General features: G+C 39.1%; 1 protein-coding gene across 3 annotated transcripts in view; it reads right to left on the bottom strand.

Annotated features, from left to right (window-relative positions):
• The window catches only part of FGF2 (fibroblast growth factor 2), an 85,700-nt gene extending 75,678 nt beyond the window's left edge, over positions 1-10,022 (bottom strand). For 2 of the 3 annotated variants that reach the window (XR_016312005.1, XM_089672178.1), the window contains exon 1: positions 9,120-10,016. Coding sequence is in view for 2 of the 3 variants with exons in the window: in XM_089672178.1 (XP_089528304.1) it covers positions 9,120-9,297 (178 nt within the window). In the remaining variant the exon portion in view is untranslated. Of the gene's footprint in view, positions 1-9,119 lie in introns of all 3 variants that reach the window. The other variant, XM_089672179.1, reaches the window with a different exon arrangement.
• Positions 10,023-20,971: the final 10,949 nt, after the last annotated feature.

Below are 20,971 nucleotides of genomic sequence, written 5' to 3'. Positions count from 1 at the left end.
CGGAGCTTACAATCTAATCCAATATGTTTAAATGACTATGCCAAAGTTGAAACTAAATAACCAGTTTCTTGCAACTGCAATGCATGTAATTCATGTCTTTTGCAGTGACCTTTATGTGAATAGCTTTCCACAAAATGTTCTATAAAATTAGCATTTTCATATAGGACAATTATATTTCCCTTATATTATGAGTTGATATCAATAATATTTTTTTTTCCTCAAGAATCATTAAATTTAGTTTTTAGTTTTAAGGGGGTAAAAGTGTCCGGACTTGAAGTGGATAACTTAACATACACACCCGCAGCGGTTCACATGAATGGGGAGCGATTCTGACGCGGTGCGGAATTCGCACAGAAAACGGTGCGAATTCCGCACCGCAATGTGAACCAGGGCTAAATGTACAGGAAATCTTTTTGCCAGAATCTGCACTTTGTAAATCAGTGGTGGCTATTTTATAAATCAAGTTGCAAATGAAGCTATTTATTAAAACTGGAGGGTGAAAAATCTGGTGCAGCTCTGCATAGTAACCAATCAGCTTCCAGGTTTTATTGTCAAAGCTTAATTGAACAAGATGAAGTTAGAAGCTGATTGGCTAGAATGCACAACTGTACCAGATTCTGAGTGCACTGGTTTTAGTAAATCTCCCCTTATATGTAGTTTTCATGCATCTGACCTGCAATAGACGTTATACTTACAGTTTTGTAATTTCAGTGGGAAGTAAATAAAGGTACAGAATTTTATTTAGGTCATTCCACAAGAAACACCTGAAAAAGTAATGTTCTTTGAAAAATGCCATAAAAATTTAGTGAACCAAAAAATAATAATTTTGAGCTTCTCTCTGAGAATTTGCAGGTGTAAGATATCTAGAGCAGGTGTATTACGTCTATTTATGGATTATATCTCTGATAAATTATTTTGTATGTTTGTCCAAAACTTTTTTCTTACCTTTGGATAGGGTTGGGGAGGATTACTACCTCTGCCAGGTTTTTTACTGCTATCTAAAAATGACCCATCTTTTAATGTCTTGATGGCATTTTACCAGATAGGAAGTGAGGGAAACAACCACAGCAATAAATATGCTTTTTTGTAGGGTAGTGGTAGACTAGAATTTTTATTTCTGCCAGTATAGCTGTTGTTGCGGGTTTTTCTGCAGATTTTTCCTCGTATCTGTTCACAGGACAGCAGGGACAGAAAGTAAGGGAAAATCTCTCTAATGGAGCCTTGGATAACAGTAAAAACCTGGCAGGTGGTTTAATCATTTTCCAATCTTTCCAAACTCAAACAAAAGTTTTTGGCTAGGCTTACATTTTCAGACATTTAAAATTTGGGTTAACGCCACCGTCAAACGTTACATTAGCACCATACTGTATTTCTGTACCCTTATTTGCATACAGAAGGCTAAAGTAACCCAAATCTGTCAATCATTGACCAACTTGGCTCTTTTAGGACTTAGGTGCTCCAGTTTTATATTTTTGCTTCATCCTTTATCTGCCTTTTATGATGTAATTTTTCTCATAGGTTTTCTTTTTTGCAGCACATAGGTGTCCGTTTATGAACCAGCAGTAATAGCTCGCTGCTCAGTTCTCTGGCATTCTCGGAGAACACAGTTCTCCTGTGAATGCCTTTTATGAATCAGTTCTCCAAACGAAGGGAGAACGGTCTCCAAACGCTGGAGAACGGCCTCCAAACGCTGGAAACGGCTCATTTTACTATAATCTCGTGAGATTACAGTAAAAGATCAGTTTACTAAGCAGAGGTAAATTATCGCTGCTTAGTTTGCGGTCCCTCTGATTCTCCAGCTCTGGGCTGGAGAATCTGGAGGGAGAACACAGATCTCCAGTGAAGAGCTGAACAGTTCTCCACTGATCTCCTGAGTGTCATAAACTGTGAATGACCAGAGAATAGCTGTGATCCCCTGAATTGCAGCTATTCTCTGTGTCATAAACGGACACCATAGTGTATTCTTTGTACTCTCAGAAAATGAAGGTGTCCCTTATGATGTAAACTTCTTTATTGAATGTCCTCATCATTGATTGTCTTTTCATATATAAGTAAGCCACAAAGGGTTTCCTTTTCAGTCTATTATACCTAACTATAGGAATAAGCCATGTAACATATTAACATATCTTTCATTTCATTTCATTTAGGTCATGTGCCTTTTGCTGATACTGTTTTTCCCAGGAGTCCTTGCTTCATGTTGATTGATCTCCAATGGTAACAATTCCATGTTTGCTCTAATAAAGCAAATTCTTTCTGTGGTCACTGTTATCTTTATTTTATTTACCATTAACATTTGGAATAAGATTAACAGTTCCAACACATTTCCAGCAAAACACAATTTTGGCTTGTCCTGAAGAATATTTATAAGGTTTCCAGCAGTACCATAATACCAGTCAGTATCAATCTTGTTAAATTCCTTCATGTTTTACAATAGCACCAGCTTATGCAATCCTCTCCATTTGTGTGATGTGCTAAGTCTATATTTAATACAAGGGATTCTGTAACAAATTTCAGTAACTCTGTTCGTTTTCCAAGGGAATTTGTTCTTTGAATGGAACTTTTCCCCAGAGGTTAGTGAATGTGATGAAATTTAACTTTGCAAAGAATACTCAAAAATGTGCAAGAAAGAAAAAAAACACTATTTTTGTTTGCGCATGACTGGGTGTTGGAAGTCAGCAGAGATTCACTTCATTTATTAAGCTCTGGGGAAAATTCCCTTGCAAAGTGAACAACCTATTTGCTATTAGTAAGTCAAACCCCCTCTCCCAAAGTACTGTTTTGAATTTTGACAATCATGTGAAGGATAAAGCCATATTTACTGCCATACTTAAAGATACAGCCACATGGGGAAGTATGGATAGATATTATTATAATATTGGATTTATATTGCACAGTTTGCGCAGCACTATACAGTATAAACAGAGACAGTACAGCAACAAAACAATTCAATACCAATTCTATATTTTAATTCCCTGCCGTTCATAATGAAAGCTGAACTTTAGACAAGCATATAAATATACAGTTAAATAATACACACCTAACTCTGTGCTTGTGATAAAGGCACCTGTGCCAGTCAACACAGCCAGTCCCTTTATCCTCACTGCAGATGTGCACCTTCATCAAGGTCAACTTGCTGATTGGGCAGTGAAGTAGCAAGAACACATTGATGAAGTCATTCCACTGATACATCTCCTGGCAGCATGTTTACTGTCAGTAAATGTGCAAGCCGCAGAGCTTGACTGTTTTCTGGTGCGACCTCTCCTCTTACTGTCTAGGTCAGCCATTTTAAACCAGGGTTCCATGAAACCGTAGGGTTCCCTCAGAGGTTGCTAGGGGTTCCTTGAGCAAAGACCAATTTCTGCCTCTCAGATAATTAAACACTGACAACAATGGTCTTTTTTAACTCTGTAAGGAGGAAACATTCCCAATGAGCAAAAGTGAAAGTAGGATTCTTCCCAATGACCGCAAATGTAAAGAATATTCTTCCCAGTGACCGTCACACTAATGTACAATAAGCTGTAGATTCAGTAAGTACTAGCAGGGGTTCCTGAGACCAAGAAGACCAAGACGACCAGAAATTCACTTCAAGGGTTCTTCAACCTTAAAGGGGTTGAGAAAAGCTGGTCTAGGTAATGCACAGGGGGCAAATATCAAAACAAATTGAGGTATTTACATGCATTAAGGTATAACTAAAGGCGTTTTTTTTTTTTTTTCATTTTCAGCAGAGTAGGGAATTGTAATTTTTTCTGTCTTTGTCCAGTTGGGAAGATTTCTCTTTACTTCCTGTCCTTTAGAGACAACAGGAAGTGAGACGAAATTACCCTTTGTTCCAACAAAAGCTGTCATGGGAACAAGTGTCCCCATTGTAAGATTTGTCCTTTATTCCTGCTATGATGACAACTCAAAATTTTGGTTTCTGCCTTACTTTCAGTCCACTTGATGGCGGTCACCAGGACAAAGTGAATCTCCCTAAGAGGGGACATAGACGGCAATAAATACCTGACAGTGGTTCTAACAACTCATACTCTCTCCAAAAATAAAGTAAAAATGTTGGCATTAGATACACTTTAAACATACAAAACATTACTTTTGTTTCAGTTAATACATTACTACATTAACTGTTGTTTTTAATATCTGCTCAGCCTTAACATTCTTTCAAATAATAGCAAAGACTTTTTAGTTTTGTGCCAAAGCATACTGAGCTTTCAGACAAACAAGAGTTCAGCTTATTGAGCCTTTACCGCTGAACATTAATAGAATAGACTGCACATACAGCTAATTATTATTCCCTTGTATAGCAAGCTTTAACAGTTAATCTTATATCTCGCTTTCTAAATTTGGAATACAAGGCTGCTGTATAAATACCTTTACAGATTTGTAGAATAAAAAATGATCCTCTAAAAAGACCTACAGTAGATATGTCTATAATGAGTAATGGTCTTGTATAGGAATTATTAGTGACTAATAACATAGTCATTGTTGCTGTGTAATAATAAAAAGCTGGTATTACATGGACAAGGGTTTCCGCTTTCAAAAGGATCACTCAGCTTTAGACTTCTTCATCACTTGTTCACATTCTCCTGCTTTTTTCCAGCCTTCCCAAAGCATAAACTAAACCCAGCAATTAAAATGTAATATATTGCAGCATGCAAGACCTTAGACATGGTGGCTGCATTACTTTACATTTTTCAGGCTAAGAATATTTTCAGCAAGTACAGAAAATATCAGTGGATCTTTCAGAAATGCAGCATCCTTGCAACTTCCTGATAATGAAACTGAAAAAAACAATCTTATCTCTCTGTGAACTACTAACCTCTCAAGCCCCAAGTAATGAAGGTGAACAAAGTAATGCAACCTAGGGTGACAACGCTGCTTCCTTCTTCTTAGGTACAATACAGTATAGTGTATGGGGGGGGGGGGGGGTATCAAAACTGGGGCAGACAGAATCTGGAGCAGTTGTACAACCAATCAACTTAATTTGCATTTTCAAGGTTCAACTGAACAAGCTGTGGTTAGATGCTGATTGGTTGCCATATACAGCTGCTCCAGATTCGGTCTGCTCCAGTTTTGATAAATTCCCCCCTAGTGAGTGGAGCCTGGTCAGCCTCTGGTAGGAAGCGTGTTGTTTGCAGGATTTTTAGGTAAAAAAATGAGAGGGAAAAAAGCCTGAAAAAAAAACCACAAATACAGCCATCACTTTTAGGACTGGAAAGCATTTTTGTTTCAAGGTTTGGATTAAGCAAAGTAACATTTGTAGCACCACATGGGAGGCCTTAAAATCATGTGATGTGTTATTTTTGGTGTAACAGTAAATGGAATGCTATTATTATTATTTATTTTATTTTTTTTTTAGAAATGAGGCCAGCAGCATGGGGTCTCCTCGCTTTGTGCTTTTTAGGTGAACACACCCAGGTAATACACGGATATGGTACATTTTCTTTTACTCAATATTTAAAAAAAAAAACACTGCTTAGCAGTCGGCTAGTTTTTGCATATCCATCTTCTATGGCAGTTTAAAGTGAACCTTCCACTCTTTTTAAACCTTCAGGTTGTGCTTAAGAGCAGACAGCATTAGGGGCTTGCCATTTCCTAACTTTAATTAGCCAGAAAATCCTCCTTTGAGCAAAACATCTGCTTCTGTGCACCCCCTAATCTTGGATATAAGACCTTTATTCCCCAGAAATCTGAGTTAAGGTTCATTTATATAACTAATCCCCCATCTACCTGGTAACCCCCAATCTTTGATACTCATCGAATAGTGAGAGGCCTTTGTAGAGCTTAGCATTGAAGAAGGGTTAGCTGCAGATTTTGAGAAGTGGAGGCCTTAATAAGTGAGAGTTCTCAGGATCACAGCGACCCACAGAGGGAGGCTCTGTGGCTAATAAACCTCAAAGCAGGTGCCTTGTGGTGCCTGTTTTTATGTGAGAACTTTTGAGCTTAATTTAGTTGTATGGTTATTTGATGTACAGTGGTTTTCCTGCAGTGTTATTAAGTATTGAAGAAGAGATTTTATTATTTTTTTCTGGCATGATGCATAAGAGTGTAGTAACTGAAAAAGACTATCCTTTTGTACAATACACATACATACACACACACATACATATATATATAAATATATATATATATAGAAATATATATATATATATATATATATATATAAATATATATATATAAATATATATATATATATATATATATATATATATATATATATCCTAGATTGAAGGCTCTAATGAGCAGGGCCCTCTGTTTCCTCTTGTACCAAATTGTATTGTGACTGTAATGTCTACCTTCATTTTGTAAAGCGCTGCGGAAACTGTTGGCGCTATATAAATCCTGTATAATATATATATATATATATATATATATATATATATATATATATATATATATATATATATCGGGCCCTGTTTGCAATTTTTAGATTAACGACAAGACCTGGGTGACTGTCAGCCTCTGTCAATATTAGTGGCTTGACATGTCCACTAATTGGACCTTATATGATACAAACAGGGGTGGATTTACTAAAACTGGAGTGCATGGTAGCCAATCAGCTTCTAACTTCAGATTGTTCAATTAAGCTTTGACATGATAAAACCTGGAAGCTGATTGGTTTCTATGCAGAGCTGCACCAGATTTTGCACTGTACAGGTTTAGTAAATCAACCCCATAGTGTCACAAGCAGGGGCGGACTGACCATTTGGAAACTCGGGCACTGCCCGAGGGCCCGGGGTCAGTAGGGGGCCCCATGAGATGCCCCTGGTACCTTTTTCATAGGCTTTTTTGAGTTTGGGCAAGGACACAGGGGCCCCATGAGTTGTCAGTCCGCCCCTGGTCACAATCAATGACAATGTTTAACTGATTAACATGCCATTAATAATATAACTATAGCTGTTTGTAATTTTTTTTTTTATTTCAATATTTCTATAACGTACGGATGCTAGTTTGCACAATCAGTCACTTTAATGGCTTTAATACATGAAATGCATTTTTTCTTTATTGCTTTTGGCGAATTTAGAATGTTTGAAGTGAAATTATTACCGTTATGAATTACTTTACAAGTATTAGAGTTATCCAAGACAAGCCTGTAGACTAGATTTTATGAACCTGTCACAGAGACTTTAAAAAACACACTACAAATACAGGGTGACAGGCTGGTCCATACATCAGTCCTACTTGTCTCATATGAATTATTTAGACAAAAAGGCAGGGTTTCCAAATACAGCTCAACAGTTAAATTTATAAAACTCTGGGTGCATTTGACAGCATTGCTTTGCACAGATCCAACTCGGCAAAATGTGAAGATTGAAAATATGGCATATAAGTCCTACATTTGTTGTTTATTACACCACATTCAACTAGCCATGGATCACAGTTATTTACCTGGCATCTCAGTAAATATATAATGCCAGGATCCAGTGTAAGTAAGTGCCAGTCTCTAGTATAAATAAAAAGTAAACAGGAGGCTTTGACAAGGCTGTCTTGGCTTTGTGGCCTAAGTCAACATGCTGTACGGCTGGTGCGGCTTACCTTTTTTAAGTTTTATTTTGTATAGGTCATTTATTCTCAGTTTTATATTTTATTCATATTTATAGTATCTTCTCTGTTCACTGCTAGATATGTGGATGTGGCCCCAAATATGAAAATAACTGCAAACAAAATACAATAGTGATGATCAGTTTTGGTCTGCCAAAGTGTGTCCAGGCATGTGCGATGTGTATGACACAACTTCCATTACTTATAGTAGAGGATGCAGAGAACCATTAAAGCAACATGGGTAGCACAGACGGGCATCAAGAGCTGTGTACAAAAAGACTATTTCAGATAACGACAGGTATCGTATAACAATAGACAATGCAAGGATGATCAATACCACATCATAATATATCTTATTTTGAGGTTAGCAAAGCAATGCTGGTGAAGGCTTCCTATTTCAGTAAAGTGCTGACACAACAACCAAATGCAATATTTTATCCTTTGTGGTTGGCAGCCTGGCCACTGCAAACTAACCAGCCGGCATGTTTGCTGTGCCAGATGACACCATTTGTATAATTGGTTTGATCTGAATGTTTTCATAACTAGTCACTAAAACAAACTCCTCTGATTTGTGACTGTGTGTCAAATGTGTCAATCTTTACTACTAGTGGTTTACAGAGCTATGTTATGTTGAAATTTTAACTCTCCCATGTGCAACTGGATATCTGGCAGCTGCCAAACTGTGAAGACCAGTCTATCTATCCATCGCTCTCTCTATCTATCTATCTATCACTCTCTCTATCGCTCTCTCTATCTATCGCTCTCTCTATCACTCACTCTATCTATCTCGCTATCGATCTCTCTATCGCTCTATTGTTCTCTCTATCTATCACTTTCTCTATCACTCTCTCTATCTATCACTCATTCTGTCGCTCTCTCTATCTATCACTGTCTCTATCGCTCTCTCTATCACTCTCTCTATCGCTCTCTCTCTCTCTATCACTCTCTCTATCTTTCTATCGCAATCTCTCTCTCTCTATCATTCTCTCTCTCTGTCGTTCTCTCTCTATTGCTCTCTCTATCACTCTATCTCCCTCTCTATCACTCTACCTCTATTGCTCTCTCTATCACTCTCTCTCTATCGATCTCTCTATCACTCTCTCTATCGCTCTCTCTATCTCACTATCTCTCTCTATCACTCGCTCTATCTATCACGCTCTCTATCTATCGCTCTATCAACCGATCTCACTATCTTTCTCTCTATCGCTCTCTACCTATCATTCTCTCTCTCTTTCTCTCTCTCTCGTTCTCTCTCTTTCGTTCTCTCTATCCCTCTACCGTTCTCTCTATCTCTCTTTCTCTTCGTTCTCTCTTTCTCTATTGTTCTCTCTCTCTATCATTCTATCTTTCTCTTTCTATCGTTCTATCCTTCTCTATTGTTCTCTCTCTCTCTATCGTTCTCTCTTTCTCTCTCTCTATATATATATATATATCGTTCTCTCTCTCTATCGTTCTTTCTTTCTTTCTCTCCCTCTCTATCGTTCTCTATCATTCTATCTTTCTTGCTCTTTATCTCTCTTTCTAATACAGTACACATACACACACCAAAATCATACCCTCCAGACCATTTCCATAACACTTACTATGCGAGTCCCCCTTTTCTCGGGATCCATCCACTTTCCCATCTGAATTGATCCTTAGGAAGAAGCCCCCATTCTTACAATATAGTCTTTTGGGGTCCTTAAAGTTTCCTGGGGGGAATGGACTGCTACCCCCATCATCTGATCCTGTTGGGAGAGTAGTGATGCTCCCAGCTGCCATTCCCACCTCCAGAGTTCAGAGAGCTCCTATTTTTCCTGGCACAACGACACTTGGTCAATAAGGGTTCAACAGGTAGCGGTGTCTCTGAAATAGCCGTTGTTTCTTCAGCGTCTTTCCCTCGTCTGGGCCTCCTCGCTGTTCATTCAATTACTAGCAGCTGGAAGTAGGACCAGCTTATGCCGTTTTAGGTATTTCCATCGTCGCACGAATCTAAAAGCCAGTGTACTGTGAACGCATACTGTAAATACGAAGTCGGTGCATAGGATGCTCTGTCCTTTGGCTTCAGCTCTGCTCTTCTGCTAAGCCTGCAAGTGTTTGACCCATGCTTCACATAAAGAAGTGCGTAGTGCTTGTTTTATAAATGGGAGCAGAGGTGGCTGGAGCCAGGGGCACTGTGAAGGCTGCTCTTCATCTTCATCCAGCTCTCTACCATCAAGGCTTGTTGTGTCAGAATGGCCTTATTTATTTGTATAGGTGAAGCCCTCCTTCTCCACCTCTTTTTTCTTCCTCCTACTGCTTCTAAGTTCAGGGCAACTAACAGCCAGAGTGTCTCAGGGATGTTGTGACAGACTCTCAGCCAGCACGGATTTTCCCAGCCCCTCAAGTGTAGGAAGCTAAAGGAAAGCTCAGTGCCAGAAAGCAAATGGACTATAAGAAGCGTTATAGTGTTCCTGGGTATTTTCTTAGACAGGCTCTGCCAGTCACTTCTCAGCATTCAGTTCCCTCCCCCCAGCACTGAATTACTTTGCAGGGCAATCAAGGGAGGAGGCAGAGACAGGAGAGGAGATGGGGGGTTTGTGCTACGCAGGAGACTGCCAGATCTTTTATTATTAAAGCGACTTTCTACAGCACTCTGTTCAAGGAGGCAGGCGGGCTGCGAAAACATTATAAAGTACCAATAAGAGACCCAGTGTCATCTGGACTGTATGAAGCCGTCATACCTCACACAGACCACATTTCCAATGTAGATTTCAGTTTAGCAGATCAGCCAAACAATTTACATTAATGCATGACTCAAATTGTAACATTCAGCGTGGTTCTCATTATTACATCTGCACTGACAAGGATGATTAACCAGTTGTCTGCAGCCCTATAGGAGAAATACTGCTACAGGGCGGCAGGGCTGTGCAAACTCACACACACACACATATATATATATATACGTGATTTGCATTTCCACCCACGTGGAAGAAAAATATATTTTAAAAATATTCCTCCCAAATATATTGACATATATTTGAAATGCCACCATTTCGTCCGTATTCAATATATTTAAAAAAAAAAAAAAAAAAAAATATATATATATATATATATATATATATATATATATATATACACTGTTCCAAGGAGCAGTTCCAGTTCCAAGGAGCAGGACCCTCCTGACCCTCTTGTATTGAACTGTATTGTTGCTGTATTGTCTCCCGTTATATTGTAAAGTGCTGAGCAAACTGTTGGCGCTATATAAATCCTGTATAATAATAATAATCTCTTAGATTGTAAGCTCCAAGGAGCAGGGCCTCCTATCCCTCTTGTATTGAACTGTATTGTTGCTGTATTGTCTCCCGTTATATTGTAAAGCGCTGAGCAAACTGTTGGCGCTATATAAATCCTGTATTATAATAATAACTAGAAAAGCTACAATTTCTGGGGAAATTGTGTGAAGTGTTCTTGCCAGTAGTCTACAACTGGAGTGGGCAGAGTAACTGGGTAGAGTGGCTTGTCACTCTGCTGCCTGCTTACACACCTGGGTTCCTATGGCAACTCACTCTACAGCAAGGGCAGAGAAGAGCGGTTAAAAACAAACTGCTCCAACTTGCTCACTTCACTGGCGGTTGCCATCTTCAAACGGTTGTAGTTTAAAAATTATAAATGCTATACCAAAGAGCTTTATATTGTGAGAATCACAAGACCCTGACCTACATTTTGTTGCATAGTATGTCTCTGAAATAATAAAAATGAAGGTACAGTCGCAGTTTAGAAATTGCCCTTCAAATCTGAGATAGCTAGAGTGGAGTTTCAATGAATATCAATGGGCGGCGTGAGTTGCAAACAAATGGTCATATTGTGAAAACAATCAGGACTATGGCTTAGCCGTGGACATTTTTAGTGGCAGCAGGGATAGCTGAACGTTTTGATATACGGTTTGTGTAGGTGGGCTTGAAAATGAGGGAGTGATGGCAGTTTAGAAATCATGTCCTGATTTTTCAGCTCACACTGTAGCTTTTGTCAGCTCCCACTCTAGTTTTGAACATTCCGCCAATCATTCCTATGGGACCAATTTCACCACAAAAACGCAGAAATTTTGTGAACCATTCAGCGAAACGTTCCACAAAGTAATAGCACACCAATCAGGAACAATCTGCACGTTTTGGTATATTACTGTCTATGTAGTGTAAAAACTGTGGGAGGAGTTAGGGTGGTAAATTTGGCTATAATAATAAGAATATATATGTGAGATAACAGTAAGTGGTCTTGCCATGCAAGAACACTTAATAGCAAGAACACTTAATAATCTCTTAGATTGTAAACTGCAAGGAGCAGGACCCTCCTAACCCTCTTGTATTGAACTGTATTGTTGCTGTATTGTCTCCCGGTATACTGTAAAGCGCTGAGCAAACTGTTGGCGCTATATAATATTTTTAAAAATACATTTTCAAATATATGTCTTTGAAAAAACTATTAATCTACATTTTTGGAATTAATTTACAAATATATTTAAACATATATGTTAAAATGACTTTTTTATATGTTAAAAAAAATCTGAAGAATATATTTTTAAAAAATATGTTTTTAAATATTATTATAATACAAGTTAAAATATATTAGCGTAGGCCAATATATTGTAAATATACGTCATATATAATTTTTTTTCTAAATATATTGGAAATATATTTCTCTTCCATGTGGGCGGGTAGGGGGCGTACGCTGCCCTACCCACACCGGCATTGGCGGCTACAGATGTCAATCACCGGGTCCCGGCCAGAGATTCTTCACCGGCTCCGGGCGATCGGCAAGTAACACTGACAGGGGAGAGACCTGTGTGTAAAACAACACATCTCTCTCCTGCCAGCAGTAACATGATGCTGTGTTTGTCTCTGCACAGCTGATAAATACACAGCAGCATGTCTCCCTAGTAAAACACACACAGCACATTATGTAAAACAGCACACAGTTAACCCTTTGATCACCCCAGATGTTAACCCCTTCCTGCCCAGTCATTAGTAGTGTCAGTGCTTTTTATTAGCACTGATCACTGTATTAGTGTCAGAATGCCCACTGCAGTCCCGCTAGAAGTCGCTGATCGATGCCATTACTAGTATAAAAAAAATAAAAATAAAAAATTCCAGTACATATCCCGCCATTTGTAGATGCTATAACTTCCATGTAAACCAATTAATGTACATGTATTGGGATTTTTTTTTAGCAAAGACATGTAGCAGAATACATTTTGGCCTAAATTTATGACGAAATTAGATTTTTTTAAATTTTTTTACTGGATATGTTTTATAGCAAAAAGTCAAAAATATTGGGGTTTTTTTTTTCAAAATTGTCTGACTATTATTGTTTATAGCGCAAAAAATTAAAACGCACAGGTGATCAAATACCACCGACAGAAAGCTCTATTTGTGGGAAAAAAGGGACATAAATGTAATTTGGGTGCAACATTGCATGACCGCACAATTGTCAATTAAAGTAACGCAGCGCTGAATCGAAAAAAATTGTCTGGTCAGGAAAGGGGGTAACTCCTCTGGAGGGCAACTGGTTAAATGCTGAATTTAAAGCCTAAGGTTTGTAATTTTTTTTTTCAAACGGTAGCACAAGAGACAGTGCTTACAATCAGTGTGAAGTGAAGTGACCCCCTGCACTTCTGCAGTCATAATCTTCTGGTGCAGTGGGGGTTAATAAAGGAATCCCACCACTGCAGTCATACGCCTCCGTGGCTGCAGGGGTTAATATGAGCTGATGGACATGTTATATGCACGCATCAAGAGTGTTGACTATGCCCGCCCTTCTGCCCCCCTCCTCCATTCATAAAAGCCGCACAAGAGCTTCCATCAATGAAAAGCTCTCTATGAATGTAGGACAGGCAGATAAATTAAAGGTCCACCTCCTTCATTTATAGATCATTTTTGATTGAAGGAAGCTATAGTACAGTTTCTCTGAATGGAGGGGGCAGAAAGGGTAGGTTTAGTTGGCACTCTTGATGAACACGTTATATGACAGGTCCCTCGGCTCATGTTAACCCCTGCAGCATCGTAGGCTTACAACTGCAGTGGCAGGGATCAGTGGAGAGAAGATTTCAAATAAATATGCAAGCAGCACAAGGGACACTTAGCATTGATTGTAAGTACAGTCCCTTGTGCTGATTTAAAAAAAAAATTACTATACTTAGGCTTTATTATTTTTATTGCAGTAGCACTGAAAAAAATATAGTACATATATATGGTTTGTGCAAATTAACACAATGATGGACAGAGGAGTAAATCCTGTAATCTGCATACATCACAATGGGGTGTTCCATTGGGATATGGGCTGGTTACAGGGTTTACCTCTCAGTCCATCATTGTGTAAACTTTCGGCTCCTTGTCATGATGTAAATTGTGTCCTTTTGTAAATCTGACATATGCAGCTGAATCTTCATTCGATTGTTTCTACGTAATCGCCAACTGTTTCAATTGAGTTCTTCAAGATACCATTCAGTCAATATACATTGTTTCCTATCTTTAACCTCTTGGCACCGGCTGAACGCAAATGTGCAGCCTCCCGATATCTGGGCCTAGATGCCAAGTGGCCGCACATTTGCGTTCTATTAAAAAAAAACATATGTGCTGAGAGCGCGCACCCTGCACGCTCCCAGCACACATTCGGTACTCACAGAAAGGTCCCGATCTCCTCTTGTGATCGGGACCTTTCCCGATCATGTGACCACCAATCATGGCTGTCACGTGACCGTAAAACCCTACAGGGCCGGGAGGCGCCGACGCCAAGGGGTTAAAGAAGTTCTAAACCTCAGACATGAAATATGAACACAACATATCCCTCTATAGTGTGTACTTTTCTCTATTAAGAGCACTAAGGGGTAGATCTACTAAAACTGGAGCACTCGGAATCTGGTGCAGCTGTGCATTGTAGCCAATCAGCGCCCTATTTCAGCTTGTTCAGTTAAGTTTTGGCAATGCAACCTGGAAGCTGAGTGGTTTCTGTGCAGAGCTGCACCAGATTTTGCACATAACCCCCTAAATGTAATTTCTGTCTGCTGCTTCGTTCCTCTGCTATCAGCATGAATCACTTCTAACGTGTTTTCCTGACACAAAGAAAAAACCTGGTGACAGGGGAGGGACCTTCAGCAGATTGACAGCCTCAGCTCCTATCTTCCTATGAGCTTTGTGAAGAAGGGTGTGTCTCCTCCAATCAGCTCTTCTCACTGAGCTCTGCAAAATATAATTTCAGCTCTCCACCTCCCCTTTTCTGAAATTTCAGACAAACTTTATAAACTCTGGACTTTGAATGGATGTAGAAAACAGAAAACTGCAAATAAGAATGTACAACTTATGTAGGAGGATTTTTTTCATCTCTGTGTATCACCTGAGGCCAGTCACTCACTAGGATCGTGTAAGCTTTTACAACCACTTTAAAGCAGAGCTCCACCCAAAAGGTGAGGTTCTGCTTTAATTCTTTGTCCCACCTTTGGGGAGCAGGGGGGGGAGGGGGTACCCGCTCCCACTGCGATTGCCTAGGCGATTGGGAGCGGAAATCATTCTCCCCTCTCCCTCCCCATAGTCTTCTGGAACACGTGACAGATCCCAGAAGACTACGGGGCCATTCACAAAGCACAGCGCTTCTTGCGCATGCGCAGTGGGCACCCAGCTGTGAAGCCGCAAGCTGCCGGGTGCCCACACTGAAGGTATCGGCGCCAGGGAGAGAAGACGGCCAGTGAAACCAGCGGTGGTGAGGACACCACGGTACTGAGGGACAGGTAAGTGTCTGTATTTTAAAAGTCAGCAGCTACAGTATTTGTAGCTGCTATTATTTTTTTTTTTTTCAGGTGGAACTCCGCTTTAAAAGCAGGTTTGTTTTGGACCCCAAAACACAATGGGTTACTTTTTAGCGTTCTACCTGATCTTACATTGAAATAAATATGCACCTGGACTATCAGTGCATGGTGTTCCATTGATTTTGTACTACAAACCAAGAAAGCTGCTGGAATATTTTGATGTATTGAAGCTGCCAGCCCACAAACCAGACACCCTGTGCAAACACCACTGCAATGCTGTTGGATATCAGTACCAATAGGAAAACCCCAGGATTCCAGCTCAATGTAAAATCCAGCATAAAACACTGTCTCTGTGCAGGAGCTTCTTGTAATAGAGACCAGTCACTGTTGCTCTCTCTCCTTGTGCAGGGTGACTGGTCTTGTCTTCACCCTCCTTTTGGGATTTTCTGGTGGCATTCTGTAGTGTATGGAGCCTGCTGTTTAACTCCAACAGCTCAGCTCTCTATATAGGCTATGTACAGCACAGTGATTACGTCACTGCTACCTATAAAAGGCAATATCTGCGTTTGCAAAGCCAGTTGGTGCTAAAAATGTGGATATACAGTATATATTTTGCTATTGAGAATTATATTTCACTTAAGGTTTTAAATTCTGGAGTTCAGCTTTAAAAACATGTTATTACAACCACACTGGAAATAGTTTCAGTCACTAGTTCATACAGCTAAAATGCCAATGTTATTGAGTATAAATGTCCTTAACATATATAAATCAATATAAACACACAAGATCACTTCAGGCCTTCAATAATCAGTCTTGATCTTAATGTAGGGCACATCCACTTCATGCTCTAAAGAATGATCCTGTCACTCAGATGGAACGGGTTCCAGATTATAACAGTATAACAGACACTGTATGTTTGTGTCCAAGATCCTTATAAACTGTTCACTCTTGATTCACAGCTGTGAATTATACTCAATAACACACACAAGTGTATGCATGCTGTCCCAACCTGCTCAAGATACTATTAAACAGTAGATAAACCTGGAAAAAAGAGAAAACTAGAGAGAGGAATAAGAAGGTAGAAACCATTAATGGGATGCGAGTCAGACCCCTGTGATGCAGAAACACAAGAGAGAGTTAAAAAATGTTTGAAGAAATGTACTAATAATGAGAATATCATGAGTGCTGCTGCCGGACTGGACCACTTTACCATCGGTGCAGTGTCTGTAATCCATCTTTGCCGATTCTTCCACTGGCTTCTGATCACCCAACAAATAAAATTTAAATGATTAACCAAAATAAATATTAAAAAATACATATAATTATTACATAAAAATACATATTAACCACAACATACAAAGCCATCCACAACTCTTCCTCCAACTACCTCACCAACCTCATCTCAACATATCAAGCAAACCATCCTCTTTGCTCCTCCAAAGATCTCCTGCTCTCTTGCTCCCTCGTCAGCTACAATCATGCACATGTCCAGGACTTCTCCAGAGCCTCTCCTATTCTTTGAAATGCCCTACCCCAAGCTGTATGGGTAGCTCCTCCTCTGTGCACCTTTAGGTGATCCCTGAAATCTCATCTACATAGGCAAGCCTAATCTTATCTAGCTAGCAGCTGAATTTTACTTTGTTGAACAACTCACCCCCACACAGTTGCTACCTTTTTTATAATTTGCCCTTCCTTTTAGCTTGTAAGCTCTCATGAGCAGGTCCCACCTCCTTTTGAAATGTACTGTAACTGTACTGCCCCCCACCCCCTTTTTTTTTCTTTAATGAACTTTGCAAACTGTTGGCAATATATATTGTAAACCATGCCTAATAATATCATTGTAACTTTCAGTCCCCATAAAAAATATAAAACAAATATAATAAAATAAAAAATGTGTGGCGGAAAGTGAAGACTAAAGATTTGATAACCAAGAAGTTACAAACTAATAAAGCACTTGGTATGGGTTTAGACAGACTGACTTGGGGATTAATGAAGAATATAAACCATGGTCAGCAATATATCCTCAGTATTAATAAATTCCAGACACACAATAGCAAACTTTTGAGCATTTGAAATAAAGCTACACATAGACCTACAGTAGTAACAGTTGGTCTCCCTACTATCCATGTTGCTGTACCATTCTTGCTCCAGAATAATCAGTTTATACATATTTGGGATAATAAATGACATAAAACTGATACCAAAAAAAGCAGAGTTGTAACAGAATGGAAAACCATGTAGAGTTTTGCTATTTAAAGATATTTAAACTGTGCTTTGAGGCAGGAAATCACTATGAAACTGTAATGTTATTCATCTTGATTTCCTGGCACTTCAGACTTGGAAAACTGTAAGGATTTCTTAACACCTTTACTCTTTTTGGCATTTTTATAGTATATCAGTGTTTCCCAAACATTGGTCAACCGCCTAGCTGCTTTGCAGAGCTTAGGATCACCTATGCTATTAAAGTGGATGTATACTATCCACATAGCCTTGTGTTACACTTACAGGTGAAACAAAAAATGTGAATATCGTGCAAAAGTTCATTTATTTCAGTAACGCAACTTAAAAAGTGAAACTAATATATGAGATAGACTCATTACATGCAAAGCAATATAGTTCAAGCTGTGATTTGTCATAATTGTGATGATTATGGCTTACAGCTCATGAAAACCCTAAATCCACAATCTCAGAAAATTAGAATATTGTGAAAAGGTGCAATATTCTAGGCTCAAAGTGTCCCACTCTAATCAGATAATTAAGCCATAACACCTGCAAAGGGTTCCTGAGCCTTTAAATGGTCTCTCAGTCTGGTTCAGTAGGAATCACAATCATGGGAAAGACTGCTGACCTGACAGTTGTGCAGAAAACCATCATTGACACCCTCCATAATGAGTCTATCTCATATATTAGTTTCATCTTTTAAGTTGCATAACTGAAATAAATTAACTTTTGCACGATATTCTAATTTTTCGAGTTTCACCTGTATATGAGAAATACTTACCTTTCTCAAGGAATCCTTTCAATTCTCCTCCCTTTCTCTCTACTTGTAGTCTTATGGTAAGATGTCCCCTGCCAAAGGCAAGACACAGTGTTCAGGTAAAGCCACAGATTAGATGATGCCTGGTTGCCTAATCATTATCATCCTTCCGGCTTTTTTGTAAGAGACCCTATGAGGGGCAGTGAAGAATTCAAGAGTTAGGTAAGAATGTTTTATATCTCTGATACTGCTCCTATATGCTACTTCCTCAATAATTTAGCTGAATTGTTCCATTGTTTTGATTGGAATGTGCCCACAAGGTCCCTGCATCTCTAAAGGTTGCATAGACTCACATATCATTGTTTCTGAATGAGGTCAGTGCTCTGTAAGCACACTGTCCTCTTCATAGTATCCCCAGAGCCCAAAAAGCAAGCCCATCCAGTCAATGTTTCAATCAACTTGTTTCCGTCACTAGGGTAAAACATGTACCCCATGCAGGACAATTTTGGAAAATGCTTACAATGTATAATCTTTGGTGGATAAGTCAAACTTTTTGCATTATAATATACTGTAGCTCTTTCATTAAACAAGAGTTCAAGATTAATTTTAGGTTTGGATATTTTATACAACTTGGAGCAATGTAAGGGCTCATGTACACTGCAGCTGATAAACTCACGTTTAGGAGATGTTCAGCATTTTTTTCAGCAGCCCCTGAACCAGGGGCGGACCGATCATTTGGAAACTTGGGCACTGCCGGAGGGCCCAGGGTCAGTAGGGGGCCCCATGAGATGCCCCTAGTACCTTTATCATAGGCTTTTTTGAGTTTGGGCAAGGACACAGGGGCTCCATGATCTCTTACTGCCCGGGGGCCCTATGAGTTGTCAGTCCGCCCCTGCCCTGAACTCTCCCTAATGTTTTTCTGTGTGTCCATGTACACATAGACATTTACAGGCAGTTGAGTTTACAGTCGTTTTTTTGAACGCACCAAACTTGCATTCAGGAGTAGATTTTACCGGGGTTTCAAATGCCAAATGCTTGTAAATGAGTGTAAACTCTTGTAAACACGGTTAACCACATTTAGAAGTGTTTGCGTTTAGAAGCGGTTTTTAACTGTTCCATGTCCAGATGCTGTCCAGAGCCTTTTTTCATCATCAGAAATGCATGCAAAGCGTTTTCCATGTATTCAAATGAACCCGGTACACCAGCACAGTCAGTTCCAGGTTTCGTGTGAAGAAAAAATGGTAGAACGTGCTGCATTATTCTCATGATGGGATCCATAGTGAATACAACCAGAAAAGACAGGTCATCTCAACACATACTGCTTGCTCTATTTCTGCTCTCTCTATTCCTCTCAAAGTGTCTGAAATAGTTAATTTTTTACTATTTTTCAGTGCATTCTGGGCATTTGGGAAGGTCTCCTGAGGTTATCTTTTAAAAATGCTTCTAAATGCAAATGCACATAAACACGGTATGCAAACAAGGCTAAACTGACCTTTTTTAGCCTACGTTTTCAAGAAGTCAGTTTCCATCGTTCAGAAGAGTTTTCCAAACGCTCCATGTACATGAGCCCTAAGTACTGTGCTTTTAAAAAGTATTCATACCCCTTGAAATTCCACATTTTGTCAAGTTGCAACCAAAAACGTAAATGTATTTTATTGGGATTTTATGTGATAGACCAACACAAAGTGCCACATAATTGTGAATCGGAAGGAGAATGATAAATGGTTTCAAATTTTTTACAAATAAATATTTGAAAAGTGTGGTGTGCATTTGTATTCAGCCCCCTTTACTCTGATACCCCTAACTAAAATCAGGTGGAACCAATTGCCTGTGTGTAATTTAAATTCCAATAAAATACATTTAAGTTTTTGGTTGTAACATGTGGAAAATTTCAAGGGGTATGAATACAATTTCTAGGTACTGTATGTACAGTATCATCGCGAAACATGTAGGACTCAATTTTGATCAACCTTCAGGGTGCAGAGCGTGTGAAAGAATTGCATGTAATTTCCCACTCTAATTGGGGGTTGCACCTTCTCATGTTCATGTATCACCCTCTGGACCTGATCGTCTGTCAATTAATATATGTTTTCAGTATTTTAATTTTCCAGTTTTTTTAATTTGTATTACAAATCAAATTTGTTTTGTATCTTATCTATTGTCTACGGTGCCTAAAAAGAAAGTCCATGTGTTCCTACCATTGGGGTATTTCTAGTAATTACAACGTGGCACAGCTTGTACCAATGACTACACCCATAGTGACCACCCTATGTTGGTGTATTTTTCCACACATTATGTACAGTAATATATATATATATATATATATATATATATATATACACACACACACACACCTGGCCAATACCCCTGGAAGCTGGAAATCACTAACATAGACATGGCTACGACAGTGATCTCCACTTGCTTCTGGGTCCCACGCTGCGTGCCCAACTTAATGCATTGTGAGCACAGGTGGTCAGCCACCATTAAGATAACAAGCCTTGCATTTTATGAATGAATGCAAACATTTGGTGTCTGTGTCCCCATTGGATAGTTTCACCATTCTTTTTGTTCTGATGCCCACACTCACTGAGACAGCAAGTGAATGGAAATCTAAAATTTTAGAATTGTCCCCAGAAAAAAAGTAAGAGGAAATCTTCCAATGGGGACACCTACTCTGGGAACAACTGTGTAAGAGGGGAATT

The sequence above is a fragment of the Staurois parvus genome, unplaced genomic scaffold (assembly GCF_062004578.1).
Source record: "Staurois parvus isolate SC_StPar_1 unplaced genomic scaffold, SC_StPar_1.0 ptg000122l, whole genome shotgun sequence".
NCBI lineage: Eukaryota > Metazoa > Chordata > Amphibia > Anura > Ranidae > Staurois > Staurois parvus.
The sequence above is the reverse complement of the archived record's forward strand: the minus strand, read 5'-3'. Positions and strand labels throughout refer to the sequence as shown.